At 39.4% G+C, this 18,933-nt stretch overlaps 1 protein-coding gene and 1 long non-coding RNA gene across 2 annotated transcripts; both read right to left on the minus strand.

The window, feature by feature from the left end:
• Positions 1-779: 779 nt before the first annotated feature.
• LOC120435074 lies at positions 780-18,556 on the minus strand. The gene is made up of 7 exons (XM_039603941.1): positions 18,531-18,556; positions 14,544-14,840; positions 13,590-13,859; positions 8,844-8,927; positions 7,964-7,974; positions 1,128-1,187; positions 780-1,057 (listed from the first exon to the last, which is right to left on the minus strand). Exons 1-7 carry the CDS (start codon positions 18,554-18,556, stop codon positions 795-797), a joined length of 1,011 nt encoding a protein of 336 aa, XP_039459875.1. The 3' UTR covers positions 780-794.
• LOC120433143 lies at positions 10,199-12,668 on the minus strand. Its single transcript, XR_005608356.1, has 4 exons — positions 12,539-12,668; positions 12,193-12,348; positions 10,409-10,501; positions 10,199-10,276 (listed from the first exon to the last, which is right to left on the minus strand). It is a non-coding gene; the product is annotated as an uncharacterized LOC120433143 (long non-coding RNA).
• Positions 18,557-18,933: the final 377 nt, after the last annotated feature.

The following is an 18,933-nucleotide window of genomic DNA, read 5'->3' on the forward strand; positions in this document are numbered from 1 at the left end:
CTTGTGTGAACTGTCTCTCAATAAAAGGCAGCAGGAGGAGGTCATCGTTGGGGTCATTTTCGTGTGAGACACAGACGATACCTCCCTTGCAAGTGAAAACAATGTTTGTTTTTCTTTCACGGGAATAAGTCTCTAGAATTAGCGGGGTCTGAGTTTAGACCCAACATTTTATAAGTACAAAGAAACACAGAAAGCCTGTTTGACACCAACCAGGACCTGGTCACATGATGCTGTCACTGAGCTGCACTGAAGCAGCTTCACCTCCAGCCTGTGTTTTCCTGACACGTCCTGCAGCGCCTCCTCCTGGTGGAGCAGTTTGTTGCCCTGATCAAATGTCAGCTGACTGCTGGAGCCTGAACTGTCCCTGTGCTCCAACCTTCAGGACTGAACACCAGAGTGGAGCAGAGAGCCTGAAGAGCCTCCACTGTGTCCTACAGGATGGATTCATGTTGACATGAAGTTCAAACTGCCTGTGTCACTTCAACACACTCTCACAGAAGAGTTTCTAACCTTCACTTCCTGGTTAAATAAAGGTTAAACAGGTTAAATATGTTTAACAGAGATGATCTCAGAGAAACAAAGTAGAGAAATCACAGGTAGAAACTTACAGACTGCAGCTGAGCTGTTATTTACAGGCTGTTACGTGTAGTTGGTGCACAGAAGGCTGTTCTGTTAAAACAACACATTTTTAGACCAAAGTCAATTTCATCTTGTAAATAAAGAATAAAAACATCCTGCCTGCTAAAACAAGTCTGCATATCTGAGAGAAAAGCAACAACATGAAAGCTTCAGGATTATTTCTTCTGATTTGGTCCAAGACTGTAGATGAACTCAAAGATGAGCTTCATGCTGTTCGGGTGGTGTAGTACCTGAGTGGAGGAGAAGCCTCCGTAATAGTTCTGCTGCCCAGTCAGCCACCTGATAATACCAGAGGCATATCCCAGATCCTCAGCAGTCGGGGAGGCGCTGAGTTTGGCCAACAGCACATAAGAACTGATCTCCACTGAAAGGGAGGCTGATGTTTCTGCTGCTGTCTGAGACCAGCAGAGGAAACCTCCTACAAACACAATAACAGTCGCAGTGATGCTAATAAAGCCTGAATGATGTCCTGCTAAAGGATGACTCACCTTCCCTCACTGCAACTGTGTCTAAGTGCTGCAGAAGGTGAGCACAGGTCTCCACGTCTCCTGCAGGTGAACACAGAGGCCAGCAGAGCTGTAGTGTAGGTTAGAGTTGGATGTCTCAAGACCGGCCTTGGTCTCGAGACCAAGGTTGACACAGACACATTTGCACATAGAAAGCTGAATTTGTCATATGCCACAGTGAACTCACTGTTCAGTGTTTTTCAGGAAGCTTCTTAACTGCCTCTGCTGCCAAACAAGCAGCTGATGTCCTTGAGAAGAAGCTGAAGAAGTCTTCAACAACAAATACAGGAAGTGGACTTTCAAATACTAGATTCACTTTAGACTCACACAAGAAATGACTCAACTAGCTGTGTTTGATTGACTCCTTTGACTCTATGAAAGCTCAGTGTGTGTCTGTACACAGACTGTTGTGTTGGACTATTATTCAGTTGTTTTCAAATGTCTGCATCTCAGTGTAGATGAGGCTGGGGGTCATGGGAGGCCACCATAGCAGTCTCTTCAACATCATGACATCATCATAAATGCTGCTGGACTGTCTGATGGGCTGACGGTGAAAAAGCCGTCGGGAAGGAAACAGAAGACATTTCAGAGGCTGCAGCAGATTTCTTTGATTTGGGGCCTTTTTCAGCTTTATTGGACAGAGCAGTGAAGATAAGTGACAGCAAAGCAGAGGGAGAGAGAAAGGGGCGTGGTCAGAATCAAAGCCAGGCCAGCTGCTCTCCACCTCGTGGCACATGGTCACCTGCTCATCCTAGTGAGCTCCACCAGCAGCCCTTTCACACAGTTTACACTGTCAAACACTGTGTGTGGACCTCAGCTAACAGTAGGCTCCATTTAAGTCTGGACTACATGCTTTTATATTGAGGCAGATTTTTACCTGTTTTTATTCCATCAGCAGCTCAACATCATGAGCAGCTTTGACATAAAGACATCAAACTCAAGCTGACTTTAAACTGGATCTACTTTTAATACAGGGGCTCAAAAACAACAACATCTTTATTATATATCAGGACAGAAAGTCATTTCATCTCAAATGGAAAACAGCTTTATTTGGAATAATCAGCACTATCAACTGGTTTGGGATCTCCACCAGTTTCATGTCTTTACAGCTTCTCCAACAAAGTTCCTGTAAAATCAGCATCTTTATTGGTTTGATAGTGATTGATTATTCAGTCCCAATCTGCTGTCATCTAAAGAACAAAATGATGTTTCTATGAGTCAAAAAGCTCCAGATGTTGTTCACAAAGAAAACAAAGATTAGGAACTTAAACACAAAGTGTTTGGAGCCAAAATGTTCCCAAGCTGCTCTTTTTGAAATGGCAGAGGTACAGTGGTGTCTAACAGCACACTGTGGAAGGCAAACATGTTCTTGTTGGATGAAACTTCATGAATCCTTTGTAGATTTGAGCTTTTGGAGCCTTTCTTTTCTCTTCAGGTGTACAGAGGCTGAGGAGGCAGGTGAAGCAGGTGGAGCTGTTGTAATGCTGGCAGAGGGTGTGTCTTAGTAACTCTGTGAGGTAGAACTGGATCCAACATTGTGGATGTGTTGATGTTGGAGCCATTAAGATTCTCTGCACACTGTAGGATTTCCTGTGATTCACTGCGGGGGCATTTTGGAGTCTGTCAATGAAACTCTTCATATTTGTGTTTGACACCAGTTTATAGAAACAGACAAATGTGTCGTGCTTTTTGTTCGGCCTCCACAAATATACACATTTGTTCATTGGTTGGACTTTTGGAAGGAGACACATTGAAAACCATGTTAATAAGATCTTGTTGTTTCCTGTGGATCCGACACAGAGAGTGGACTTCAGACAGAAAGCGTGGAAGAGATTTTAGAGGCCGTGTGTGGCAACAGGAAGTTTCTGTATGTTTGCTGATCTTACATGTGGAAAACAACACGTGATGTTTGTGAAGTTCTACAATGATCATTGTTCTGACAGCATTTTGAGTGGGAACAGTTCAAACTGGGAGTAGTGGGAGTTATTTACTGATTGAAACAAGCTGAATGTTTCTGTGCACGATGAAGATCAGCAGCTCAGCTGATCAATGAATTGACATCTATCAGTCATTTCATGAGATGAAGTCATCAGCAGACATTTGTTCTAACTGTGTGATAAATGTCAGAACGTCAGGGCTCTGCTTTAGTCACTACTTGATGATCATTGGCTCATTGTTGAATCACGTGGCCCAGTCTGACCTCTGACCCTTTGCTGCAGGTCTTCTGTGTTATCTCCACTTTCATGTCTGATCTTCTGCTGTATCGTCCAAAATAAACATCTGAATCATTTCCAACACTTCAGCAGATCTTTAGTTTGGGCAGCACAGTACAAAATAAGACATATTGTACTATACTGCCCACTTCCTGATCTTATTGGATCTGTGTGTGAGGTTGGTGAAGGAAACACATGTTTACTGAGTGAATCGCTGCCATTAGGAACTAGTTTTTATATCACAGCCTAGAAATCACACAGGACCATTTCTGCAAGTGAAAAGTCCTAATTGGAGGAAAATAATTGTATAGTTTGTGCGACTGAAGAATCGTCCCAACTACATGTGCTGCTGACCTTTGACCTTTTCTTTAGGTGCACAGAGGAGTCTGTGGAAACATCCTGAGGCAGTGCTACAGATGTCTTCAAATAAAGTGGTGTATTATCCATGTTTTCTATGGATCACATCAATATCCTGATCTAACAAGCCCCTTTTGTGGATTTTAGAGCCTCTGACTTTTGCTGCGCTCTGCGTCTCATTTCAAGCACAAGAGCAAGAAGTGGATGAAGAAATGGGGCGAGTGGGGTCAGTGTGGTGCATGTCAGCTGTGCTCATGCTTTCACAAAGAACATGTGTATTCATTGGCAGCATTAAGGTGCACTTTAGTCTTCATAATAATAAAGTATTGTGACTTTCTTATTGTGAATCCTCACAGTCATGTTGCAGCTCGGCTTTGCTTTAAGAAAATGTTCTACCAGGATGTTACTTTCCTAAACGTGTTCTCCAAATGTTCCCAAAGACTTTGTTCTAAGTAGTTCTACATGATGAAACATTCACACTAAGTTTAAGAAGGACACACAAACACCATCTGTCCTTTCATCATGTGTACAAACGTGTTCAGATGTCAAATGTACCGTGAATGGATGCAAATGTGGATCGTTCCAATAAAATGAGACAGTTTTGTAAGTGGATCCCAGTTTGAAGTTCATTGAAACCTATAAGAACATGTTATTCAAACCAACTTTATCCAACAGGAAGAAGCATCAGGGGAACAGGAAACATTCAAACATGTTTACTGTAAGAACTGCACAAAGGAAGGAAACACAATCCTACACACGAGCACTTTAAAATGGACATTTAGCTTTTCAAACATCAGGGAGTGCTGCAATAACAACACTGTGCCCATTCTGATCAGACTGAAAGATTTATAGAGATTTATCCATGTGCTGGAAAAGGATTTGATATCAACATATATGCAGATTAGTAGGAGCATTTTCTTCATATTGATTTAGAGTTCAGTACTAGGAATATGTAGAATTAACATCTGTGTACATGACGAGTGATGAAAACTTCCAAAGGACGTCAGAATTGGTGTCTCTATCTGTGACTGTCCCAGAGGAACCTACCTGAGGGATTATTAAAGATCTGTCTATCTAGAAAGACTTGCATTGATTCACAGTGTACAATTCTTTCTAATCTATTAACATCTTCCTCCAAATCCTGTTTCTGCTGCATCAGAAGGGCTCAAACCTCCTGCTGTTGTCTGCTGGACCATCAATTCTACTTTATGATGATCTTCAAAGATAAAAACGTGAGTTTATTTGTCAACTCTGTGAAATGATGTTTAGTTTGAACCAATCCTGTGTCAGCTGCAGCCACATCATTGCCACGCATACAAATGGCTGCGTTCCTGTTTAGACCTGCTGGCTGTCAATGGGCTTCATTCCATTTCAGACTGCCGGTGGTCGCTGTGATCTAAACTCAACATGGCTCCTGTGTTAGAAGAGCCTCTGATTTTAAATTTGCACATTGAATAGTTTCTTTGCAACACTATGGAGCTACCAGCCCAGTATATGTAGCCACAGTAGATGGAGTTATCAAGCTGCACTGACAAACATCAGGACTCATGTGATCCCTACATGTGGACCTTTCACACATGGATCCAAGTGCAGATTCAACTCTGCATTACATTTGACTTCAGCTGTTACACACTTTCATTTTCTAGCTGTGTCACTTCCTGCTTTTTGGATCAGAGAGTTTATCCATGTCCACAAATGTTTGGCTGTGTGACACACTGTAATGTGTAGTCACATTATGTGATTTAATTTTTGTATATTGTATAAGTTTTAGGTGTAGTTTTCTTAAGGAAGGGCCTTAATCTTGTGATTTTGTTGGAGGTCCAACATGTGGTGTGATCCCTAGTTACGCCACAAGAGGGCACTTCCGCCCTAGTGAGATGGTTTAGTGTGACGCTACTGCTTGTCTTCAGATCTGGCAGAAGCGAGAGAGGAAACACACTACCTGTCGTTCATCTCATGATTTATCTGTTCTTTTCAGGTTAGTAAGTAATAAGGCCACACATGTGGTCCACATAATTTACCTGACAAATAAGGGTAAAACCCAACCAGCAGTTTGTTTTGCTGAAGATCTGTATTCGTCTGTTTTGCTCATTGAAATGTGTTATGATCGAGAGTAGGAGCTAGCTTAGCTAGCTGCAGGCTGGAGTATACGTCGGCTTTGTTGTTTTCTAAACTTAAGGCACCCTCTTGTAACAAAGGTACACCACGGCTCCTGTATATTTGAGTTAATGTGTTCACAGAGACAGTTTGATGTGTTGTCACTGTTATTGTCTAAAGTTAGTGTAATAACCTGTAATAATTCTGATCGCTCTGCAATGTTGATGTGGAGATTTCCACTATACAGATATGCCATTAGTATATGGTACAGTATTGGAATGTTTGCTTTATCAAACTATGTGTGAAAAAAGAGTGTGATTTATAGCTCTTGGTAACAAATAACAAAGATGACTGTTTAGATTTTTGTTTATACTATTTTAGTTTATTCTGATTTTGGGCTTTGGGAATGTGAGACAGAGATGTTACGAAGTTTTTGCAACCTGTTTTGAACACATGAATGTGTATAAATAAAGATCTGGCAGAAGCGAGAGAGGAAACACACTACCTGTCGTTCATCTCATGATTTATCTGTTCTTTTCAGAACCAGACATAATCTGTCAACCGCCCTCTTGCTTGGGGTGTGTTACAGCTGCATATTTGTATCATCTATATTTTCCAGTCTTCATACAGCCGATATTTCATGTGGACTCCAATCTGCCACCTGCCATCACGTTTTCAGGGTTCATTCAGTGTTGAAATGTAGGACAAACAGCAGCACATGTTCTCTAAATGTTTGCAGTCATTTTAAATGAAGCTGATACTACATGAGACATTTTGCACATTTATTGTCTTTGAACAGAGAATAATAAAGCCATCAAACATATACAGGCTGTGCAAATACAAACTTCTGTGGTGCATTTGATGACCTGCAGAGGAGAACAAGTCGGGCTTTTCAGCCCTAACACAACCTCTTTGTTCTCAATACTACAAAACCTTCAAAGGCTGATATGCAAGTTTGCATGAATCACCAACACAGTTGTGTTTGTTTCAATGAACATATATATCTAAGTGCAGAACTTCATTTATAGGGTTATGCTGCTCTTGTCCAGCCTGGTGACGCCTCCTGTTGGACAATAGCAGAAACTACATATAGAAATAAAACAGAGTGTTACTGATGAGAAAAATGTTTTTCACATGAGAAATGACACATCATCAGCTTGACGTGTCACGTTTCAGTCTGATGTCTCTGAGCTTTGGACTGATCAGATTCTCGACTCTCCGTACCGACAAAATGACAGTTAAAGAAATTAAACAGTGAAAGTAGTTGTGAAAACAAACATTTCGGTTAATGAAATAAAAATAAAAACAACAACACTGAAAGAAAAATGTATAAGAAACATCTGTCAGTACGACGTCACTGATGAGGCAGTGATGCACATTTATAGAGACTCTACAGGAACCACGTGAACCTTTCATAAACTAATGCAAACTAAACTCAACAGCTTCAAACAACAAACTCACTCTGGAAACTCAAAGTGAACTAAAGCTAAATCTTCAACATGAATCAAGAATAAAAAATAATAAAATACAAACAATAACTCTGATCTCTACTTAAATAAATATATTTCCTTTCTCAGTATCCTGATAATCTGACAGCTGTTTTGAGGCCATCTCTTAGTTAAACCATCACATCTCCTGAGCAGGTCCTGTTAATCCCACAGTTCAAACTGGCTGCAGCTCACCTCGAGAATGAAGCTAAAATAATGAGATCCAAGTGGCTGTAAAGTGACATAATGTCATGTTCCTCATACTCACAGACAGCTACTTTATTACAAATTTAAAACATCTAACTGTTGACCCTTTCTACTGAAGAAAATGAGCCTGAATAATCCAAAACACTGCCTCATCTGTTTTTACTTGACTATAGTCCCGCTATGATGTTTGCTGTTTGTGGAGGGCTGCAGTGCCATGTCACAGCTTCACACTGTGATGATGATGAAGATGATGAGGATGTTTCTCCTCTTCTGTTGCTCAGCTCAAAGACCGCTGGCGGCTGATTCATCAAATCTCAAAGCGTTTGTCTTTAAAGCGTCTTCTGTCCTTGATGTTGTTGCCAAAAACTCTAAAAACAGGACGACAGCAGAGTCAGTGAACGTCACTCAGAGAAAAACTAGAAGCTGTTCACAGTGATGAGAATCACAGCCATCAAACCCCTGATTACTCTGCAGGGACACACAACCAGCAACATTATGCTTCTGTCTCTAAACTTTAAATGAAACCTTCAATTTTAATCTTCAGGATTTTGGTTAAAACAAATTCACAATCTTACAAAAACACAGCTGAAGGATCACATGATCCAGTGAAAGCAGCGTTTTTGAGCTGAAACACTTTTCTGTTAGAAACTTTACATTTTTACACTGAATAAAAGCTCTATGATAATAACTTATTATTTTAGAGCAGAGGTCTGAAATCTGTGTAAAAGCCTTTTGCCGGGATCCGATATTACAGCAGTAATCTGATTACTCTCAGGTGTGCTTTTATTTTAAATACATGGGAGTGATATTTATCTAACTTCTTTCAGTAAATGTAATCTAACAGTTTAATAGTTGATATGGTGAAATTATATGAGTATTTTTATTATGTAATAACCTCATAAACAATATAATGTGTGTCTGAAGGGAGGAACATCCTTTACTCTCGAATATAAACTTTAAAGATATCTTTACTGAGTTTCATTCATAAATCTACTGGTAAATATCATCTATTAAGTTACTCAGCAGAATGTAAAATTATTCAAATGCGCCGTCTTTTCCCAAACTGAAGACTTGAGGTTATCAGAATCCTTCCTGTGCAGACGCTTTTTACCAAATTCACTTAGTGACGAGTATTTTTCTAACAGTATTTTTCTAACAGTATTTTTGGTGAGAGAACAATTCAAAGTTTTCAGAGTCAGCAAACAGCCACTCTCTCTCGTCTTCTTAATTATACTGAAGTGATAAAGAAATCAGATGTTAATGTGCTTCATGTGATAAATAAAGATCCTCCCAGATGAAAGTCATCGTGAGCTCTGTTAACTTTGGAGCTCAGTCACCTCACAGACTGAATGGAGGACCTGATGGAGGTCAGGTGGAGTAACATGTTGGTGGAGGCATCGGTCAGTTTATTGTGACTCAGACTGTAAAAACAAAGAAAAGTTAGAAAATCACTACACTCTAAGAAATAAAATGTTGTATTTACTCCACCCAGTTATGTCAACCGGTTCCACACAACTGGGTTAGTGAAATATAAAATGTATGATACATTTAATTTGAACAAGAAATTTTAAGTACATCTGATAACATTTGGATAATTAAATGCAAATCAAAAGAATCATGTTGTATTAGCTGAATATCATAATGTTGATCTAACTAACCTTGTTGATTTAAATTGAGAAGACTAAATAAAACCTACTCAACCAAAACAAGCTGTACTTACTTTGAGAAATAACATGTTGTATTTACTCCACCCAGTTATGTCAACCGGTTCCACACAATTGGGTTAGTGAAATATAAAATGTAGGATATATTTAATTTGAACAAGAAATTTTAAGTAAATCTGATAAATCTACTCACCCAAAACATGCTCTACTGAAACTATAGGATTAAATCACTTTAACAGAATTGCAACTTACTCTATTTAAGTTTGTAAATTAAGAAAATCAAACAAGTTTAGTCAGTTAACCTAACTTTAATAAAACTTTGTGTAAAACATGTTGAAGCACACTTAGATCTTTTTTCCTAAACAATCTTTACATATATTCAAGTGCATTTTAAGTGCGGGAAGACAAGATACAGAATGTCATGTTAAACTGAAATGATTAAAACTGGAAAGTGTTGTGATTCCAACATTTTTACTACTAACATGACTTAATTTAAACTTGATTGGGCTACAATGAAAAGCCCACAATACAGCAGGTAGAAATTACTTTAGTGTCATTTTGTCCATATTTAGAAAAATAACCTTTGCTTCAAAACTTAAACTGAAGTCCAAAGTTAGGAGCAGTCTTTTTCAGTGTAGCTGGATGTTGGTAAAGGTTCAAGAACAAAGAATGCAGAAAAGTGAAAGGCCTTGCAGAAGTTCTTGTGGCAATTCAAACTGAACAGTTTATGAAGTGCAAGGAGAAGGGTTCGAGAACCTTAAAGTTCAGTGTCCTCTATAGTTCAGTGCAGGGTGTTTCACACAAGCAGTTTGTTTTTCAGAACCTGCACCTTCATGGATAGGTGCATCCAACTCCATCAGCACCTTCTGAAGAAATTCAAACGTGTATTTCAGGTGCTTTGGGTAGCTCAGATTTAGACTTTAGATTAGTCCAAGCAGGAGTGCACAACACTTTGCCACATCACTAAGAGCTTGCAGCACAGTGCATCCTTCTATGATGACACCAATGTCCTCAGGTGTATCTGCAGAGTTTGCTCCTTCATGTCTGACAACATAGACTCCCAAAGTCAGCTGCTCCCTTTCTCTGCTTGCACCAAGATCCACATCCTTTAAATAAAAATAAAAGAAAAAGATAAGTTAATTACGTACATATACATATGGACAAGTAAGTCCACCTTCCATTTCCAATCCCAAATTAAAAAAAGGAAAATAACTGCTCGTTTTCCTTTTTTAACTTACCAAGAATTCCTTGAACAGGTCATCTGGCTTTTCATTTAAGTAGACACAGACAGCTTTCAGAATGCATTCCCGTCGAACATCAACGCTGGGATTCTGGTGGAGATAAGAACTCAATATGAGAGAAGTTTCCTATTTTGGTTCCTTTCAACCTCTTTACAAAACAAAGTCAAAAATATTAACACATAATCCAGATAAGTGATTAAGCAATGTTTCATAACTCACATCAGTGATGTGCAGTGAGATTCATGATTGGTAAGGCACTGACTCCCCCGTGTCAGATTAACAAATATATGAACACAAAAATCAAAGCTTTTCAATTTTGACATTACGTGAAAGCTTTCATTTTTGCTTTAATCAATTCTAGATTGTTCAACAATATATTTAATAATTGTGCCCCTAAAAATATTAAAATTAAATAGAAGATTAGAACTGGGCAATATGGACTTAAAATCCTATCATGACATTTTGTGGATAACAATAAGTCTGTGAAGGTTCTCAGTCATCCAGGTCATCGTAGTCTAAGGAGCTTGGAAAGAAAAGTGAAGCTTCTTCAGTGAAGAAGCTTCTTGGATGAGAGGTGAAACGTCTTCAAGCAACTTAAAGAAGTCCAGACGCTTTTCTTTCCAAGCTTCTTAACGAAAAGAGTTACCATAAAAGATCATAATAGTATTTTTGCCTATAAATCTATCAATGCAGCCTCACAAATACAAATACTGCAAATTAAACTTAGCAAATGTGCTATTTAGACAAACCAGCAGTTATTTATCTTGTTGAATTTATGATAAGTTTGCCATCAATGGAAGTAATAGTCTCAACTAAATTATCATATATTTTTTTAGAGGTTTGAAAGCAGTCTATCATTTTAATCACATAGGACATGTGTTATCACAATATTGATAAGCGATGCAATAAGTGCCCAGCCCTACAGAAGATGCATTACAATTTATTTAGGTTTGGTGTGTCTCATATTTGTGTGTAGTAAATAAATTGGTCAAAGGACCTGGAAGCAATTATAGACAAATCATTAATTTTAATTTGATTAATTATTAATTTATAAATAGGAGATGCATTGAAATAAAATTGGTGCGTCTCATTGCTTAGGACTGATTTGGTGTCAATTTGTCCTTTGTGAAATTTACTGATGTTCCCTAAGTGCGCTGCTTTATCCACTGTGTCAATGGCGCTCTCAGTGTAATGTGATTACACTGTGAATCCATATACGTGTACCTCTTATACATGTTGCCTTTAGGGTTCAGCACTGCCCTCTATCAGCCTCACTCCATGCATTTTTACAGCACATTTATGACCAATAACATTAAACATGTAACACATATTTGTCAAATAAATGAGGTAGTCTGCATCAAGTCATCATCTGTATTGCATGTGTAATCAAACATGTACGTTGGCGATTTAGAGAAACAGCAGTGGGATTGCGCATGTGTGTCCGCGGTGAGACACAGCATCATCATTGCCTCCTCTCAGCGTTTTACCTTGTATTTGAACAGAAAATCCGTAATGACAGCAATTTTGACCATAAAAATATTGAAATCACACAGAAAGCAAATTTAAGATCTAGTCTACAAATTGAATTTCTCTTGTGTTAGTATTTTACTTCTCATTAAGGTGCCTCACTTGACTGCATGTCACTGATTCATATGTATCTACAAAATATTCAGATATACAAATATTCAGTTGAAAAAAATTTCTGATTAATGACAGACACAGAAGTTTAAGAAGCATTCAAATAATTTCAGAACTCAATCAAGGTCAACTAAAATACATACCCCATCCATGGCTGCCATGATTAAGTTGATATTGCGTTTAGCTGTCCCCCCTTCTTTTTGAACACTCTAAGAAGGTGGTCAGCGTAGTGGTCCAGCTTGGCCATGAAAGTCGACAACAAAGGTACCATTGGTAATGCGGGTGAACTCCGCAACAACCTGAAACATTAAAAATTACAACTAGAGAGTATTCCATATTAATTTTAATAGAGGTCACATGCAAGAATGTTACAACTTTCAGTCAAACATTTTGTATCTTTTAAAATTAACAATTTACAGTACTTTGTTCTTCTTCAAATACAGGTTCTTATAAAAAATGACTTGCAATAACAAAGTTAGTTAGAATTACCTCAGTCTCTGAAAACAGGGCAGGCCAACTGTTGTTGACCTCTGCAATGAATGTGTCTTTGATGATTTCCTGTCTTCGGTAGCGTTGATAACCAATGGAAATTGATACAAGGAGTTAAATGCATTATATATAACAGTATTACACATTATTCTGCACTTCAATGACAACAGATGGCATGTCTTCAAAAGTGTTAATCGCTTAAATCCCTGCATTTGACACTAACCCAGAAATCAACATGGAGTCGAATTCTTTCAAACAATGTAGCAACTTAATTGATGCACATTTCTAAAATACACTACACATTCATTTCATTCTTCAAACTACAAGATCGCTGGCGCTCCCAGTGGTCATTACTGATGTCAGGGAGCAGGTGCAGTAGCTGTTGGGAGTAATTTTAAAACTGTCGGTCTTAGTAGGCAAGTCTCACCTTAACAGGATCGCAAAAGATTTTGGAAAATTACACCAAAGCAGGTTCAACAATATTTGTTAAATGTTTTCATACTTCTAACACGTGAGAGAGGTATACAAGCTAGAGTGTTAAAAAATTTACCAGGCATCATTTGTTTAAAAAAAATGCAAAAGTATTCCCGAAAGTGTCAGATGTTTATCAGTTAGTAAACATTAATCAAATTTGTCATCCTTAAATTGTTGAACTTACCAAATAATCCTCAGATGGCGATGGATTCTATCCAGGATGCTAAGCATATGCAAGTCTCAGTTGAAAATGGCGGATGATCAAACTTCCACACTGCACATGTGCAAACTCAGAAGTACGGAGAGCCTATTAGGACAATCCTCTTTAAATTAAAGTGCTCTTCATTTTAAATGAACTTTTTACGTTGGATTTAATTTATTGCATTTTGTTGTATTGAAATATTATGTTGTTAATTAAATTCAAAACAACATACTTGTGTTTAAAGTTAAAAATCAATTGGTGGCATTAGCTTTAACATGAAACATTTACATAATGCTACCAACATCAGTGTATCATTTCTTAGAGTGTAGAGTTCCTCTGAGTGAAGAAGAAATCAGACTGTGATCAGAAACTCACTCCAGGACTTGGACTTTGTGCAGCTGTGGGATCAGTGTGTGCAGCAGCTGGTCAGTGAGCTCACAGTGACTCAGGTCCAGCTCTGTCAGACCTTCAGACGAGTCCAGCAGCCGAGCCAAAGAGCTGCAGGTCCACTGATCCAGTGTGCTGTGACTGAGGTCCAGTTCTCCATCCAGAGCTCTCCACAGAGATGCTGCACGTTTGACCGAGTCCCTCTGACTGTGCAGAGGGATCAGGGACACCAGCTGCAGGAGGACGGCTTTGCTGGCTCTGAGCACGAGGAAACAGACTGTTAGACTGAAACAGAAAGGTTTAAAATCTCATTCATGTGAGAGCTGCAAAAAGCAGAAAAACCTGTCCCATATGTACTTCAGAGGCCTTTAAGAAATATTGGGAGCACTTTGTTAGTTGCTACAAAATGCAAAACTACTGCTTCCATTTAATAACACATCAATAATATATTAAAGTTAACTTAAAGAAGTGTGACTATTACCTGGAAATATCTCTGGTAGTTTCTGTGTAATAAGCAGGAAACAGGGCTGCAAAATGCAAAACTGCCTGTTTCTAATTAATAACATGTTTCCAGGTAAAAATTACACACTTTTAAAGTTATTAATAGGTTATTAATGTGTTATTAAATAGAAACAGACAGTTTTGCATTTTGCAGCTCTGAATCCTGCTTAATACACAGAAACTACCAGAGGTTTCTGAGTGGTAACAACTTAGAAATTACCACATTTTTACATTCTTGTTTCTTCCTTGTTACCCTACTATTACCACTTTATTACTGAGCTGTAATAGAAAGTGCTACTGAAATAATAGTGTACAAACATTTTTTTTGGCTTTATTAAATTTGCTAAAGTTGAGCGACAGAAAAATGTAGCTAGTAGTCAGACATACACTACGAGCCAAAGATGGATTTGAATGAAATAAATACAGACTGAAGTTTCTTACCTGAGCTGGACTCTGTCCAGAACAGGAAGCAGCAGGTCCAGCCCAAAGTCGTCCACCTCACAGTCTCTGAGGTCGAGCTGTATCTCCTGGCTGCTGTACCCCAGGATGATGGAGAGGGCCCAGCAGTCAGCAGCCGTCAGCCTCAAAGCTTCTCTCTGCTCCTCCTGTTCCAGGTCCATAAAGGAGGAGCAGGACAGATCCAGCCTGTGCTGCAGAGCCCTCTGCAGGCCTGCTGATGCCCACAGCTGGGCTGCAGCACAGCAGTGGACCAACCTCAGCAGCAACGTCCTGTCAACACTTTAGAAAAGATACAAACCAGATTCACATTCACATTCAGTCCATCATCTGAACTGTAACCACATTTACTTACATGCAGGGGTGGATCTAGAGAAATTTTCTTAGGGTGGCATGAGGGTGGCAAAGAAATCAAATGGGGTGGCAAAATCAAGGCCATTTTTTTCCCCAAAGGTGGTTACATTTTTCATATAAATATAGTCTATAACTTAATTATTGTCTGTAGCCCACATAATTACACACTTTAGTTACATAAAACATGTGAGTTTTGATCTTATGTACTGTATAGCCTGCATAATTAATAAATATGTAGCCCAATAAGTATAAAATCCAGAAAGCTACACAACACGGGGCGGTTCATTTACAAACACAAGTCTAACTTAAGTTTCACACTGTTAGAAAACAATCACATTGTTACAGCTTAAATTACACAAAATGTCAGAAATCTGCACTGTCATGAACAAAAATTTAAACCTAATTTTCCATGATTTGTTGGATTATCCCACTGAGGTCTGAAATCCAACCGGCCATTTTTGACTCCTTTTGAGTTTATGTTTGTATTTCACCCTCAAATTGTTTCATTTTATTTTTTCCCTCTTGCCTTGTTTGGTATCTTTTCAGCTCAACTGCATTTAGTTGTTTTCTCACTGACATACTGCATTAGTATTACTGATCTGAAATCACACAAAGAACTTGAAATCCTAGTAGTATTTTTTACTGTAAAAAACCCCTGTGTCACGGTGACATGTTGGGTAAATGTTTATAACTTGAAATGCAAATAAAAATTGTACATTTTGTAAACATATACAACTATTTATCTAAAAATGCAGCCAATACACCTGCTGTTTTTTTCATTTTCTACAACAATTTAAAAATATTACTAAAACTAAAATGAGAGAACAATCAGGTGTCACAATAAGATGCCTCACAAATGATGTGTGCCAGTAAAAATAAGTTTGTCCACCAAAAGACAGAAGAGCACAGGGACAAACCTGCAGGCCTGACAACAGCAGGTGTATCACTGCGCTGGTTTTCTACTTAGTGACAGCGTTTACTATGCAAATGTGCCTTTGCGACATTCATTAGTGCCCTCACTGACACACAAAACAAAATGACTACACAACAGAAAAGCTACACAAGACAACACAACACACTAAGTATACACTCCACACTAAACGTCACAAATCTCCCACATCTAAAAACTCGCTGGCTCTCTCTCTCTCTCGCTCTCTCTCTCACTCGCTCGCTCTGTCTCGCTGCCGTTACCGTCACTCCAAAAACTTTTCCCTCTTCCTAAACAACCAAATCCTACGTGTTGACTTTTTTAAAAATTGGTGGACATGGTGCATTTTTCCACCGACAGGAAAGCGGTGGCTTTTTCCCTTTCTTTACTGTTTTCGCGCTGTCCTTAGAAAACGCTTAAATGTGGGCTGAAATAGAGACTCAGCGTGGCTTCAGCTGGTTGTTATGTCAGCTTAAACCAGTCATGTGATTTGAGGTGCAGCGTGGACCACAGAGGGTTAATAACACTCACCTTCCTTCCATTTCCAGAGTGTAACATCCAACCACCTGTGTAAAAAGCGAAATTCCCATGGTGTTGTTCAAAATGTGCTCTGGCACAATCATAAGCATCGCTTGCTGCTGAAAACAAGAAAAAAGCCGCTCCTGCTATGGGCTGAACCATTTGTTAATAGTGGAGGGGGGAAACACTATGCAATATATTCAGTTTTAGCATTTATATTCATTGCTGACTGTAACTACGCTCAAACTGTTAATGCTATCTTATTTTAATAAACAACACTGTCATATGCAAAAAGTTGGGTGGCACTTGGGGTGGCAAGGGATCATTTTAGGGTGGCACTTGCCACCCCATGCCACCCTTCTAGATCCGCCCCTGGGTTGGAGCTTGTGAGTGATGGAAGCTGAGAGTTGTGTTTGCACATGCTCAGTGTGACAGGATGTTGGCTGCTGTGAAAGCTGAATGCTCTCTGGTTAGAAGTGATGTCACACATTAGGATAACTGTGCTAGCTCTCTGTCAGAGTACCAGGACCTCGCTTTGACCACATGACTCTCAGTACACAGCATAATGTGCGCTGTAAAAAGGAAGCAGAGGAGCAGGACTGAGCTCCAGATGTTTCCACATGTTTCTGCTCTGCCGTGTGTTTGATGATTATTTCAGGTGTAGATGATGGAATATGACCAGTCTGATGTCAGCCTGCTTCTCTGCCTCACCTCTCTGTGCTGCCCCCTGCTGGCTCTGATCATTACTGACTGAGTCCTTACTGCCACTTTATTAGGTACAGCTTGCTAACACAGGCTCAGACCTGCTTTGCTTTCATAGCTGCCTTAAATCTTCATGGCTCAGATTCAGCGAGGTGCTGGGAGCATCCCTCAGAGTCATATGATCAGTGACGTCTGCTTCAGCACTGACAGATAGAAAAGTGCATCCACATGAACAGGATATATAAAAATAATAATTAAATGCTGATTTTCATCTTTTAAGACCTTTGTCTGGGTGCTAATCCAGCTGTGTGTGTTTGTGATGACTGTAAATGAGTGATATAAATAAGAAATAAATAAGTGATCAGATGACGGGCTTTGACATGGATGGTAGTGAAAGCAGGAAATGACAAATGTAGCACAGCAGCAGCGTTTCACACGTCTGAGCTGAAAGCAAAAACTCTGGTATGAACATCATTCATAGAACAGCTTCCAGCTTCTTTTGCTCTGCTACAGTCTGGGTGGATTTGCATTTAAAGATACCAAGAGACTAAAATGGTTAGGGTCAGGAGGTCAAAGGTCAGAGCTCCTGTGGATCTGAGGGCGGCCTCATGCTGGAGAAGGATGAAGGAGTCTGAGCTGAGCCAGTGTTTGACATGAACACATCAGCACTGCTGTCAGTGAGCCTAACGACAGCCGTTAGCATCATTTCAGTGTTTCAGTCATAAAAACACTTCCTGTCACTGTGGTGGTTACAGTGACATCATGCAGTTTGTGTTTTGACCTCCAGAGGGCGACAAATCAGCACAGACAGAGAGCTCCATTCAAACTTTGCTGCCATCAGTAATAATTCTTCAAATATAATCATCAGTGTTTGAGCAGTTATGATATCAGGGACAATCTAGACACGTGTGACAATACTGAACATGTCACATGACACACCTTAAACATCATGTGATCCACTCTCAGTCTGCACTTTCATTCATGACTTCAACAGGTTGAAATGAGCTTTGAATAATCATCAGTTCAGTGTTGAAATATTTAAATGCTGCAGGAAGAAGAACAACAAAGTGATGACGGATGTTTGTGTTTTGTTTTTCAAACAGGAAAACCAGCAGAAATAAATCACCTTTGGACAACATGACAGAGAGTTGGGAGTTTTCGCGGTGCACCTGAACGCAGCACACAGTGTTTCATTCTGTTGAGTGTCCTCAAACGCCTCCTGTTCCTTGAACTTCGTGCAGTGGAGTTTGTTGTTGGTGTGTGAAGAAACTGTAAGTTTGCTTTGTTTCCTCCTTTAACAGTTTGTCTTTAGGAACTTTACTGTTTGTTCAGCTCATGTTTGATTTCTTCACACAACAAACTGTGTGTGTTTGTATTTCCGGTCTCTCCATTAAGGTCAGTGTGTAATGTTTTATGGGATAGCTCAGTAGGTAGAGTGATCAATCCAACAAAAGGCTACCCTCAGGTACCTGGATTGGTAGCTGGCCGCTACCATGCTAATGCTAAGAGCTGTTTCAGCACTTGTTAATGAGAGCAGCACACAGTTAGTTGATGGTCAGATGGTTACACAGAGAGCAGCAGACTTTGTAAATGATTATTTATTCCAGCTGTAACTTAGACATGACATGTAAACAGATTGTTGGCTCCTCATACAGGAAGTGATGCTTCATTTTCAGCCTTCTGTGGATTTTCTTCAGGAAATTTAGTTGCAGCTGTGAAATGAGGCCGACTGTGAGGAGGAGGAAGTGTAATATGAAACAGGAAGCCTGTAAAAGCTGAAGTAACACTGTCAACATGTCAGCACACAAGCTCACACAGACTGCTTCATCAAGCTCTGAGTGTTTATTAAAGGATCATTGTGTGAAAGACGCT

This window comes from Oreochromis aureus, linkage group 3, assembly GCF_013358895.1.
Source record: "Oreochromis aureus strain Israel breed Guangdong linkage group 3, ZZ_aureus, whole genome shotgun sequence".
Classification (NCBI taxonomy): Eukaryota; Metazoa; Chordata; class Actinopteri; order Cichliformes; family Cichlidae; genus Oreochromis; species Oreochromis aureus.